The 13,235-nt window shown below is 36.7% G+C and overlaps 1 protein-coding gene across 7 annotated transcripts in view; it reads left to right on the top strand.

The window, feature by feature from the left end:
• The window catches only part of PRKDC (protein kinase, DNA-activated, catalytic subunit), a 243,636-nt gene that overhangs the window by 58,381 nt on the left and 172,020 nt on the right, over positions 1-13,235 (top strand). For 6 of the 7 annotated variants that reach the window (XM_032316859.1, XM_032316857.1, XM_032316860.1 and 3 more), the window contains 5 exons: positions 1,189-1,415; positions 6,857-6,979; positions 9,555-9,649; positions 11,125-11,224; positions 12,338-12,471. In XM_032316859.1, coding sequence (XP_032172750.1) covers positions 1,189-1,415; positions 6,857-6,979; positions 9,555-9,649; positions 11,125-11,224; positions 12,338-12,471 — 679 coding nt within the window. The remainder of the gene's footprint in view (positions 1-1,188; positions 1,416-6,856; positions 6,980-9,554; positions 9,650-11,124; positions 11,225-12,337; positions 12,472-13,235) is intronic. The other variant, XM_032316858.1, reaches the window with a different exon arrangement.

Raw genomic sequence — 13,235 nt, 5'->3', positions numbered from 1 at the left:
GAAGCAATAAATATCACCTCTTTACATTTCTACAGTTAATTGCTTCTTGAATTCTAATTAGCACTATAATCAAAGATTTTGCATGTAGTGAATAACTGGGGATGTTAGGTAGAAGAACTCCCTTATTTCAGTGTTCAGTATAGTTTTTCAAGTTAAAACTTTCCTATACAGATCTAAGAGGGAATTATGCCTAGAAAGAAAAAAAAGACATTCAAATTTCCTTGTTTGAATGTTTTTTTCAGGTATTTAAAGATGGCGCCTTTAGGAGACAGCTTTTATAGAAACTGATATTTTCAGAACCACATTTCCATATGATTTTACTTTATATAGCATTACAGTTCTCTTGGAACCTAGAAGGATCTTTTTTCTTTAACTTCAACTAAGCATCTCAAATTCTTTTATGAGGTAAAATCATCAACAGAAACTTTTAGGAGGGGTGCCTGTGTGGCTCAGTGGGTTAAGCCTCTGCTTTTGGCTCAGGTCATGATCTCAGGGTCCTGGATCAAGCCCTGCATCAGACTCTCTGCTCAGCAGGGAGCCTATTTCCTCCTCCCCCTCTGCCGGCCTCTTACCTGCTTGTGATCTCTAGCTCTCTCTGTCAAATAGATAAATAAAATCTTAAAAAAAAAGAAAGAAAGAAAGAAAGAAACTTTTAGGATGTAGCCATTGGGTTTCTTCAGGGAAAGGAGAGACTATTTTGTTGCTACATAATTAAAATATTCTCTCTTTTTTGCATGGGTTTTTCAGTTTCTTATTTTTTTTTTGTTTTGTTTTAAAGATATTTATTTATTTATGTGTTTATTTATTTGACAGAGAGGGAGAGAGGGAGCAAGCACAAATAGGAGGAGTGGCAGGCAGGGGAGAAGCAAGCTCCCACCTGAGCAAGGAACCCAATGTGGGGCTCGATTCCAGGACCCTGGGATCATAACCCAAGCTGAAAGCAGCTGCTCAACCTACTGAGCCACCTAGGTGCCCTGTTTCCTAGTTTTCTTTCTTTCTTTTTTTTTTTTAGTTTTTTCATTATGTCAAAAAGGCATAGTTATTAGAGTTTAGATTCTAAACAATCTGATTGGTTTTACTAGTACTTTTTTTTTATTGAATAATGCTCTAAATTAATTTTCACAATATGCTATAGTTATACTCAGAGAAGACCAGGGTATTCAGTTGTCATCTTATGTTTCATTTTAGGATGGAATTGTAGACCCTGTTGACAGTACTTTAAGAGATTTTTGTGGTCGGTGTATTCGCGAATTCCTCAAGTGGTCCATTAAGCAGACAACACCACAGCAGCAGGAAAAAAGTCCAGTAAATACCAAATCGCTTTTCAAACGACTGTACAGCTTTGCACTTCACCCCAATGCTTTCAAGAGGCTAGGGGCATCACTTGCCTTTAATAATATCTATAGAGATTTCAGGTAAGTAAGCCATATGACAGGAAAGAATATAAAATAAGTTATTGAAATTTTTAGTAGTAATTGTGAAAAGTGACTGCTCTTTATGTATCTGTATTCCTATATCAGGTATATAATTAACTATTATGTGTCAGATGCTGTTCTGGGGATTAAAAAATGAGTTAACATGCAGTTCACATTCAGGAAGCTCAGAAACTACTGAGAAATACATACAAACTAATACCATAGCAGTCTTAAAAATGCAACAGAAGACATAATTTTGGATTACAGAAGAGGTGGATCTAATCCATCTTGAGTAGGTTAAAGAAATCTTCCTGTAGCATTTATTCTTAGATGAAGCTTAAAAGATTAATCAGCCAAAGCATTTCAGATCAAAGGGTTAAGGTACTCATAAAAAATAGGATGTTATATAAGGAGATGAAGACATTTTTCTTGACTGTGGAGTTGGAAGTTTGGAAGGGAGCATAGTGAGACTGGACAGGAGCCTTTGTAGAGGTTACTTCTAGTGATAACAAGTCCCTGGAGTTTTGGGAGAAGAAAGCTGCATGCTTAAATTTCCTCCTAAAATCCATCTGCCTATAGCTATATGGAGAATAGATCTGAGTGATAGAAGACAGGTTGAGGAAATCAGTGAAGGAGCTGTTTCAGAAGTAAAAAAAAAAAAAAAAAATCATTAGTCCCTAACCTAAGGTTGTAGTAGTGTTCATTCATTTATTGTTACTTATTAAGAATACTATGTGATAGGCTCTGTGCCAAATCCTGGTGATAAAAAGACATAGCCATTCATGAAGGTTGCATATTTAAAAAGATAATAATTAATTACATAGGTAATTGTAAAACTTATTACTGAAATCAGTTTTTTTAAGTATTAGTAGATGATTACAAGTAATTTTATAATGAAGAACCTGACTTTGTTTGGTCCAGATAGTTTTTCTCTGGAAATGGCTGTTACGATAAAGTTGAGGAAAGCAATTATAAAAATAAGATAGGTGATAGAGAAAAAGAGAGAGGTGATGGATGGATGGATAGGAAACTGTGTATTTGTGTGTGTATACATGTGCACATTTATGTGAAAGTTGACTAGAGTTTGAAACTAGTATGTTTTTTTAAGCTTTTTAAACTGTGAAACAATGTACAGAAGAGTGTTTAAAACATATGTATGAATCTGTCATTATTTCAGATGACACAGTATTATATGTACAAAACCCTAGAGACTTCACCAAAAAACTATTAGAACTAGTTCAATAAAGTTGTAGGACACAAAATCAATATAAACAAATCTATTGTATTTCTATACTTCTAACCAATTATCAGGACATTAAATTAAAAAAACAATTCCATTTATAATTGCATCAAAAAGAATAAAATACCTAGGAATAAATTTAACCAGGGAGGTGAAAAATCCATACATTAAAAACCACAAGACATTATTGAAAGCAACTGAAGAAGACACAAATCAGTGGAAAGATATACCATGCTCATGGATTGAAAGGATTTATATTGTTAAAATGCCAATCCTCCCCAAAGCCATGAACACATTCAGTGCAATTCCTATCAAAAAAAATTTTTTTTTTTAAGATTTTATTTATTTATTTGACAGACAGAGATCACAAGTAGGCAGAGAGGCAGGCAGAGAGAGAGAGAGAGAGAGAGAGGGAAGCAGGCTTCCTGCGGAGCAGGGAGCCCGATGCGGGGCTCGATCCCAGGACCCTGAGATCATGACCCGAGCCGAAGGCAGCAGCCCAAACCACTGAGCCACCCAGGCGCCCCTCCTATCAAAATTTTAATGACATTTTTCACAGAAACCAAACAATCCTAAAATTTGTGTGAAACTAAAAATACATCAAAAAGCCAAAGCAATCTTGAGAATGAAGAACAAAGTTGGAGTCATCATGCTCCCCAGTTTTAAACTATACTACGAATGCTGTAGTAATCAAAACAGTATGGTATTGGCATAAAACAGGTTAGTGGAACAAAATAGAGAGCCTAGAAATAAACCTCTGCAAACATGGCCAATTAATTTTTGACCCTGGGGCCAAGAATAAACAGTAGGAAAAGGACAATCTCTTTACTACCTGTTGATGTTAGAAAAACTGGACAGCCACATGCAAAAGAATGAAACTAGACTAGTATCTTGTACCATACACAAAAATTAACTCAAAATGAATTAAAGACTTGAATGTAAGACCTGAAACCATAAAATTCCTGGAAGAAAACATAGGTGGTAAGGTGTTTGACATCAGTTTTGGCAATGATGTTTTGGTTCTAACTCCAAAAGCAAAGGCAGCAAAAGCAAAAATAAGTTATCTGGGACTGTGTCAACTAAAGGCTCCTGCATGACATAGGAAACCATCAATAAAATGAAAAGGTGACAAAAGATGATCAGTATCACTAGTCATCAGGGAAATGCAAATCAAAACCACAGTGAGATATAACCTCATGCCTGTTAGAATGGCTACTATGAAAAAGATAAGAAATATTGAATGTTGGCAGGGATGTAGAAAAAGGGGAATCCTTGTGTACTGCTGATAGGAATGTACTGCTGATAAATTGCCACAGCTAGTATGGAAAATATGGAGGTTTCTCACTAATTTAAAATAAAAGTACCATATGATCAAGCAATTCCACTTTTGGGTATTTATCCAAAAGAAATGAAACATTCAGAAAGATACATGTACCCCTATGATTATTGCAGCATTATTTAAAATCGCCAAGATATGGAAAGTGTACATCAGTGGATGAATGGATAAAGGAAATGTGGTATATGTATACAATGCAGTATTACTCAGCCATAAAAAAAAGAATGAAATCATGCCATCTATGAAAAAAATAGATGGACCTTGAGGGCATTGTGTTAGGTAAAATAAGTCAAAGAAAGACAAATACCTATGGTCTTATTTGTGAAATCTTTAAAAAAAAATAAAAATAAAAAGGTAAATACATAGATAGAATAGATTGGTGGTTGCCAGAGGCTGGGAAGAGGGATAGGCAAAATGGGTCAAAAGGTACAAATTTCCAGTTATGAAATAAATAATTGTAGGGTTGTACAGACATGCCTCATTTTATTGTGCTTTTTTTTTTTTAAGATTGGGTTGGGGGCAGAGGGAGAAGCAGACTTCCCACTGAGCAAGGAGCCTGATGTGAGACTTGATCGAAGGCCTCGATCCCAGGATTCTGGGATCATGACTTGAGCTGAAGGCAGATGCTTAACTGACTGAGCCACCCAGGCGCCCCTTATTGTGCCTGTCTTTATTGCTCTTCACCGATACTGCATTTTTTACTTACTGACTTTGAGTAGGTCTGTTGGCACTGCTTTTGAAACATTTACTCACTTTGTATCTCTAAGTCATGTTTTGATAATTCTTACATTATTTCAAACTTTTTCATTATTCCGGTATTTGGCATAGTGATCTCTGATGGTGATCTTTTTTTTTTTAAGATTTTATTTATTTGACAGAGAGACACAGTGAGAGAGGGATCACAAGCAGCAGGAGTGGGAGAGGGAGAAGTAGGCTTCCTGCTGAGTAGGGAGCCCAATGCATGGCTCAGTTCCAGAACCCTGGAATCATGACCTGAGCCGAAGGTAGATGCTTAACAGCTGAGCCACCCAGGACCCCCTCTGATGCTGATCTTTGATGTTAACTATTGTAATTGTTTTGGGGTGCCATGATCCGCTCCCATATAAGACAGTGAACTTAATTGATAAATGTTGTTTGTGTTTGAGTGTCCACCTACTGGCTCTTCACCTGTCTCCCTCTCCTCTGGCTCCTGAGACACACCAATGTTGAAATTAGGCCAACTAATAACCCTACAATGGCCTCTAAGTGTTAGAGTGAAAGGAAGAGTTACACATCTCTCAGTTTAAATCAAAAGCTAGAAATGATTGTTAGTGCAGAAGGCATATCAAAGGCCAAGACAGGACAAAAGCTAGGCCTCTTATATCAGTAAGACAAGTAGTGAATGCCAAGGAGAAGTTCTTGAAGGAAATTAAAGCTGACACTCCAGTGAACACATGGATGAAAAGGAAGTGAGACAGACTCATTGCTGATATGAAGAAAATTGTAGTGGTCTGGATAAAAGATCAGACCACCCATAAAACTCCCTTAAGCCAAAGCCTAATCCAGAGCAAGGCCCTAACTCTCTTCCCCTTTAGGCAGTGAGAGAGGTAAGGAAGGTGCAGAAGAAAGTCTCAGGCTAGCAGAGGATCCATGAGGTTTAAGGAAAGAAACCGTCTTCTTAACATTAAAGTACAAGATAAAGCAGCAAGTGCTGATGTAGAAGCTGTAACAAGTTATCTAGAAGATCTAGCTAAGATAATTAATGAAGGTGCCTACACTAAGCAACAGATTTTCAGTGTAGGTGATACAGCCTTCTACTGGAAGAATAATCCATCTAGTGCTTTCATAGCTAGAGAGAAGTCAGTGCCTTGCTTCAGAGATTCAAAGGACAGTCCGACTCTCCTGTTAGAGGCTAATGTAGCTGGTGACTAAGTTAGAGCCAGTGCTGATTTACCATTCTGAAAATCTTACAGCCCTTCAGAATTGTGCTGAATTTACTCTGCCTGTACTCTAAATGGAACAGCAAAGCCTGGATGATAGCACATCTGTTTATAACCTGGTTTATTGAATATTTTAAGCCCACTGTTGAGAACTACTGCTTAGAAACAAAGATTCCTTTCAAAATATTACTGCTTGGTGACAATGCATCTGGTCACCCAAAAGCTCTGATGGAGAGATTCCATAAGATGATTTGTTTTCATGCCTCCTAACACAATATCCATTCTGCAGTTAATGGGTCAAAGAGTAATTTTGACTTTCGGGTCTCCTTATTTAAGTCATACATTTCATAAGGCTATAAATGCTATAGAGAGCATAGAGAGTGATTCCTCTGATGAATCTGGGCAAAAGTAAATTGAAAACCTGGAAAGGATTCACCATTCTAAACACCATTAAGAAAGTTCATGATTCATGGGAGGAGGTCAAAACATCAACATTTACAGCGGTTTGGAAGAAGTGGATTCTAACCTCATGGATGAGGGGTTTCAGACTTCGGTGGAGGGAGTAACTGTAGATGTGGTGAAAAGAGCAAGAGAGCCAGAATCAGAAGTGAAGCCTGAAGGTGTGACTGAATTAATGCAATCTCATGACAAAACTTCAGTGGATGAGTTGCTTCTTGTGGATGAGCAAAGAAAGTGGTTTCTTGAGATGGAGTCTACTTATGGTGAAGATTCTGTGAAGATTGTTGAAACGACAATAAAGGATTTAGAATACTGTATAAACTTAATTGGTAAAATAGTAGTGGGGTTTGAGAGGATTGATTTCAGTTTTGAAAGAGATTCTGGTGTGGGTGAAATGCTACCAAATAGCATCACATGCTATGGAGAAATAGGATCTGAAAGGAAGAATTGATCTATGCAGCAAACTTCTCCGTTGTCTTATTTGAAGAAATTGTCACAGCTACCCAGCCTTGAGCAGCCACAAACCTAATCATTCAATACCAGCCAGCAATATCAAAGCAAAACGCTCCACCAGCAAAATGATTATGACTTGCTGCAAGCTCAGAAGATGGTTAGTATTTTTTAGCAGTGAAGTATTTTTAATTAAGGTATATACATTTTGTAGACATAATACTGTTGTGCACTTAATATACAGTGTAATGTAAACATAACTTTTATATGCCCTGGGGAACCAAAAAATTCACTTCACTCCCCTTGTTGAGGTAATTGCTTTATTTTGGTCACCTGGAACCAAACTCGATATATCTCTGAGGTGTGCCTATAAGGTACACATGTACCTATAAGGTACGCCTATAAGTATGGTGACCATAGTTAATAATACTCTATTACGTATTTAAAAGTTGCTAGGACAGTTGATTTTAAATGTTCATATCACAAGGAAAAAAATTTTGTAACTGTATTGTGCTCAACGTTAACTAGACTTACTGTGGTGATCAGATTATAATGTATACAAATACAGAGTTGTTATGTGTACTCCTGGAATTAATATAATATATGTCAAGTATGCCTCAGGTTAAAAAAAAAACACTGTGTAGTTTATTTAATAGTAAAAAAAGTTTTTGTATACTCACTACCTATGTTAAATAATGGAGTATTTTCAGTATTTCAGACCTTCCTCTTCTCTGAACTAATCATTTTTCCTTTATGTTACTTATTCCTTTGTTTGTCTTTTTTGTTTCCCTTTGTATGTTTATACCCTAAGTGACATACTTTGGATTTTGGAAAGCAGTAAATGTCAGTGTTTTCATGGTTAGGTGGAGTTTCCTGAGAGGATACTGAGACTGGTATCAGCTTCCATGAAAGCTTACAGGAGCCCATTCCAAAGAATTAGAGTGACAAGGTTCATGTTAATTTGGGGAAACAGAGGACTCCAGAATGGTGTGAAATAGACCACACTGACATCTGGGAGAAATATTGTCTAAGAATGTGGACTGCCCTTTAACTTCTGAATCTCAGTTCCCATTGGTCCACCTCCATGTGTCAGGAGCATGTCAAAGCAAAATTCTCTTGTGGTATAAATGAGCACTGTCAGCTGATCCAGGTTGAACATGGACAGGAGAAGAACTTTAAGTACCTGATCATAGTAGGCCAGGTTAAGAGAGGAATTTGGGACATCTTCTATATAAGTTGAAAAATCCATACTGTGGTGTTTTGGCAGAGACCGCTGTTAACAAGCCTCTTTCTTGGGTGCTTGCTTACTCAACCTGTCATGTCTGGGTCTCCTTGCCTCTCCTCTTGGTTGTCCCCTGTACTTCTTCCCTGTGTTTGATAATTTGTTTCCTTTTCGTCTCGTGTCTTCCTTTTTGGATACTGTTGATTTATTGGATCAACAATAAATCTTTTGGGATTTTGGGAAAAGGGGCAGGAGAGATCAATTTTTTGAGATCTTGCATGTTAAATAATATAAAACAAGATTTGTTGTTTCCTTTCTGCATGCTAACGAACTGTTTTGTACACCTTTCTTTGGAAGAACAGTTCTAGGGCATCATTTTGTTATGTCATTTCTCTACTTAACCTTCTTTAGTTGGTGTTAATAACGTAAGCTAAAAACCGTTATACTCAGCCTGGTCTTTCAAGACCCCTTTCCCCAACTTTTGCAGTCTCATCACAAACTGCTCTTCTAAATGAACCTTTTCTTCTAGCTTTGCCAGTTTGCTCTCTGTCTCCTGTGTTTTTTTTTAATCTTGCCTTCAGGTCTTTGTCTCTACCACACATTTATCAGTAATGTCCTTTATTTTTAGTGTCAGATCATGGTGTGTGACACTAGGGGAGAGGTGGAGCTTGTGGAACTCTGACAGGCCCTGCCCCTCCTAGGATTCAAACTTAAAAAAAGAAACTAGGACCGTGTTTAATTAATTGATGAATTAATTGATTGATTAGGACGAACTAATTCTTGTTCTATGTGCTCTCCGTCCTGAGCACGTCACTCCAGTTCTGTTTGTTCCAGGAATGCGCTCCTTCCCAGTGGGGCATGCAGTGACCCAGCACTTCATCACACAAGTAGAACTTCCAAATCGTACTTTTCTGTGATCTCCTCTGAGACTTAGTGCCTCGCCCTGTCATTTTATACTTAATCATTTAGTGTCCAGTGTTACTAAAGAGCAGATTTTTGAGGGAAAGGTCTGCCCTCTGCCCTTCACCCATCCATGGTCCACAGACATTGTTAATTGAATTATTTACTTTCATTTGCCTGATGTGCTTGTAAAAGGCTTCATGTTTACTATTGATGACTTTTGGATAACGTGAGAGCACTTGAAATTCTTTTATTTTGAAAGAATGTGGATGTGGTATGAGACCTTCTTTTCTATTAAGTTTAATGAGGTGTGTAGAAGTGTGATTAGAACAGTGGTTCTAAGGTTATGTGCTGTGAGTAGTTCTACAGATGGAAGGGTCCTTGTGTGCAGAGAAAAAGCCAGTGTTGCCTCTTTTATTTTATGTAGTTTTTGGTCTGCTCTTGAGGAAATTTTCTTCTTCACAGAAGTATTTTAGGTTGTTTTATGTTTCAAAACATTTAAGCCATTTTTTAAAAAACAAATTTATGTATTCTTTGATAACATTACTTTTTTCCCTTATCACTCCTGCTTTATTGTTTTTCTAGGTGAGGTTCAGTATTCTTTATTTTACAGGGAAGAAGAGTCTCTGGTAGAACAGTTTGTGTTTGAAGCTTTGGTTACATATCTGGAAAGTCTGGCCTTAGCACATGCAGATGAGAAATCTTTAGGTAGGTCTTATCTGAGCTATTTGTTTGCACACCAATTCTGTTTGTCTGACAAATCTCTAAGAGCTTTTCTACTCAGGTTAAGCCTCAAATAGTTCTCTCATAAAGTAGCGTTTTTTCTCCCATCTCCCATTTAGCGTGATAAGTGTGAAGGGGAGATATTCCCCTCTGGTGCCTCTTTAATGCCCGCCTCCTCTGAAGGCCCACAGATTTTCCAGGGTGTGCCCTTGGTGGCCACTGAGCTTGACCCCTGGCTTGTCAGAGATCCTGTCCAGGACAGGTGGGACATTTTTATTGTGCAGCTCCAATGAAACCAGCCAGTTTCACCGATGATGTGAAATGTGAGAATGTACAATTGTACCATGTAAAGAAAGCTGGGTGCAGTAACCACTGAGATGTGCCAATGTCTCACTGATGCCAGCTTGAAACGTGGAAAATAGATCTCATTACAAGATTGTGATAAAGCTGTTTCGACCATAATTAAGAAATAATACAAAATAATAAGTCAGAAATAGACTTAAAGTAGCTAAGAGAGTAATAAATTGTTGTCTTTACAGTTACATTCTGTCCAGCAGGTATTATGAACATCCTGGAATTTCTGGGCTGAAAGTCTTCTTAGACATCTTACCCAGAGAATATAAGTGACTGATCTAGGTCACTCTGCTACAGTGTAGCAGAACTGTTTTCATTTATCTAGAATCTATTTTGTTTATTTTTTCAAAAGACAAGTTGAGCTTTATTATCCTTCATGGTAGCCTACAATGGGTAAAAATGCTTAAAATTTAGCTCTTGTCATCAAAGAGTTTAAAATTGCTTTATCTTGACAGCTTATATAGATGAATTTTTTCAACAAGTGAAACTTAACTCTTAAAAGTCACTGCCACATATTCAAAGCATAGAAAGAACTTATTCTTGGTTACAGAACTCAAGTTCTCTAAGGCTCCTTTCCTAAATAACCCGGGATGTCTGTGGATGGTTTTACTAATTTACTTTGGTTCTTCTACAATAGCTGTATTATTAAGCTATCATATGGCTTAACTTACATAAGAAGAAGGGGAGGTCAGGGAACTTATGCCCCTTTACTAATAGCCTTAAATTAAGATAAATAGGATGGACCTGGTCTGTGAGTTTTGTGATGCCTGTAGAATCTCTTCCACCTCAAATCCCTTATGTGAGGCTGTACTTTGGCTAGCTGGGGGCTGGTGGAGCAGTTTCTCATTAGGCACAGTATTGCTGTGAGTGTGTTTGTACGTGTGCACTCTACTATCCTGCAATCTTAAATGTAGGTTTTGTTTTTGTTTTGGGACAATGTACATTATTTATAAAATTTGTATTCTGAGAGATGAAACAATGTTAACTCTATTGTAAAATTACCTTTTTAGTTAAAAAACTAGGTCAATAAACTTATAATGCCATTTTATTAATAGTAATCAGCTATATGTCTCCTTTTGGAAATGTATTTTTATACTTGAGAACAGGTACGCTTCAACAATGTTGTGATGCCATTGATCACCTAAGGCATATCATTGAAAAGAAGCATGTATCTTTAAACAAAGTAAAAAAGCGACGTAGGCCACGGTAGGTGATATTGCTTGCTTTTTTTTCCTTCCCCAACAAAACTAATTCTCAGTAGTAAAAGAGAATTTGAAAGGAATGTGTGGCAGCATAAAAAATTAATTTTCTAAACAAGGAAAGCATGGAAATAGGGCTTTTCTAGGACACGAAAAACTTTGTATTTGAAAATGCTTAGTTTAAGGTATAAATTTATAACAGACATTTATTTTATCTGCACTCATTTTGAATATAAATTTGATGTGGAATTATTTGACTAGAGAATGCATGAACTATTATGGAGTAAATTTGAAATATAAAAACTGAAATATTGAAATAGTAGCATTTTGACAGTCATGGGATTACAGAATTATGAAATGAAGCTACCCAAAGCCAAGGCTGGCTTACTAACCAGTGGTTTCCAGTCTTCACTGTTAATTCCATTCTAGCAAGGTCTCATTCTCCAAAAGGATGGGGTGTGCCATGCATCAACCCCTCCAGATCTGTGCAGGGTGTCTGGGGAATCTGGTTGCTGCTACTACTCTGCAGAAGCATTGGCACATATAAATTGGATATTAATATTTTTTCTGTTTTTTTTTTTCCAAATTGCTTCCTTCACATCCTGTTGTTAACTTTTGACCTCTCTAGAACACTAGTTCTCAAACTGAAACATGCATCTGAATTACCTGGAGGTCTTGTTAAAACACAGGTTCCTGGTTTCTGCCCCCAGAATCTTCTAGTAGGTCTGGGGTGGGGCCAAGAATTTGCACTTTTTGCCAAGTTTACAGATAATATTGATGGAGCTGGATCGGGGACCACAGTTTGAGAAACATTGCTTTAGATTTCAAATCCCCCTCTGTTTTATGGTACATTGAAAAGGAAACATGAAAATATTGGTACTGTTGATTTAAGAAATGTTTTTTAACTTTTCCCTCAAGATAAAAAAAAAAAAAAATGAAGGTAAGCAGCATTTAGGACCTACTAGTGATGATAATACACTAAAAGTAAATTGAATGCCTTTTGATGAAGTTTCTACATGTATTAGTTTGACAAATTTGAATTTATGGTTTCTAGATTCTTGGGTCAGCCAAATGCTAAATGTTGGGCATTTATTAAATACAGTGTGTTATCTCTATTTAGAGGATTTCCACCTGCAGCATCATTGTGTTTACTGGATGTGGTCCAATGGCTGTTAGCCCACTGTGGGAGGCCCCAAACAGAATGTCGACATAAATCTATAGAACTCTTTTATAAATTTGTTCCTTTATTGCCAGGTATTGTGATCTTTATGTCCTATAAATTATGGGTTTTGCTTTTACTAGTAGTAAAAGAGATGTGTATTTATTTAAAGTGTAACTTTATTGAGATGAATGTAACAAATAATATGTTCCTAATAAAAAAATAAGATGTTCAATAATCATTATAGATCAGTTGTATGACAAAGGATAAACTATGGGGTGTACATTTCTCAAAGATTTATAGAAGGCAAGAATAAAATTCTATTTTGATGTCAAACAATACAGAGGAAGCAAATTTAGGATTTTTCAGTATTTTTTTTTTTGTTTTACTACCTTTTTGCTTTTTTATCTCATTTAAAGGAAATGAAGAAGGGTTGGATAACCAGTGCAGTTGTTAACATGATATTCAGTAAATAGTAAAATAATGCAGTTGTTTTATTTCACCATGTGATTAATAAGAAATCGCTAAACTGCTAACTCTGAATAATTTCAGATTTTTGTGATATTAAAGGAAATCAATGAACCTATGCTCTTTAGTAACTATTGCACTAAGCAATTACACTATTCTTATTCTTATTCATTACACTGTTCTTATAGACTTGAAATAATTACTGAAAATTTTAGTATAGGAATAAATGTTCTATATTCTCCACTAAGTCCAGACCAAGATTTGGTAGTGTAGGTGTGAGGAAACTTGCCTCAGGACAGACTGAGGCCCTGTCTTCCCCCTGTGGAATGCACGTTGCAAGAGTCCAGAACCAAGATGGTGCTATGGTGTCTGGATAAGAAAGGTCATGGTA

The sequence above is a fragment of the Mustela erminea genome, chromosome 16, assembly GCF_009829155.1.
Source record: "Mustela erminea isolate mMusErm1 chromosome 16, mMusErm1.Pri, whole genome shotgun sequence".
In the NCBI taxonomy this organism is placed as follows: domain Eukaryota; kingdom Metazoa; phylum Chordata; class Mammalia; order Carnivora; family Mustelidae; genus Mustela; species Mustela erminea.
Note: the sequence above shows the minus strand (reverse complement) of the source record. Positions and strands in the feature narration are given on the sequence as shown.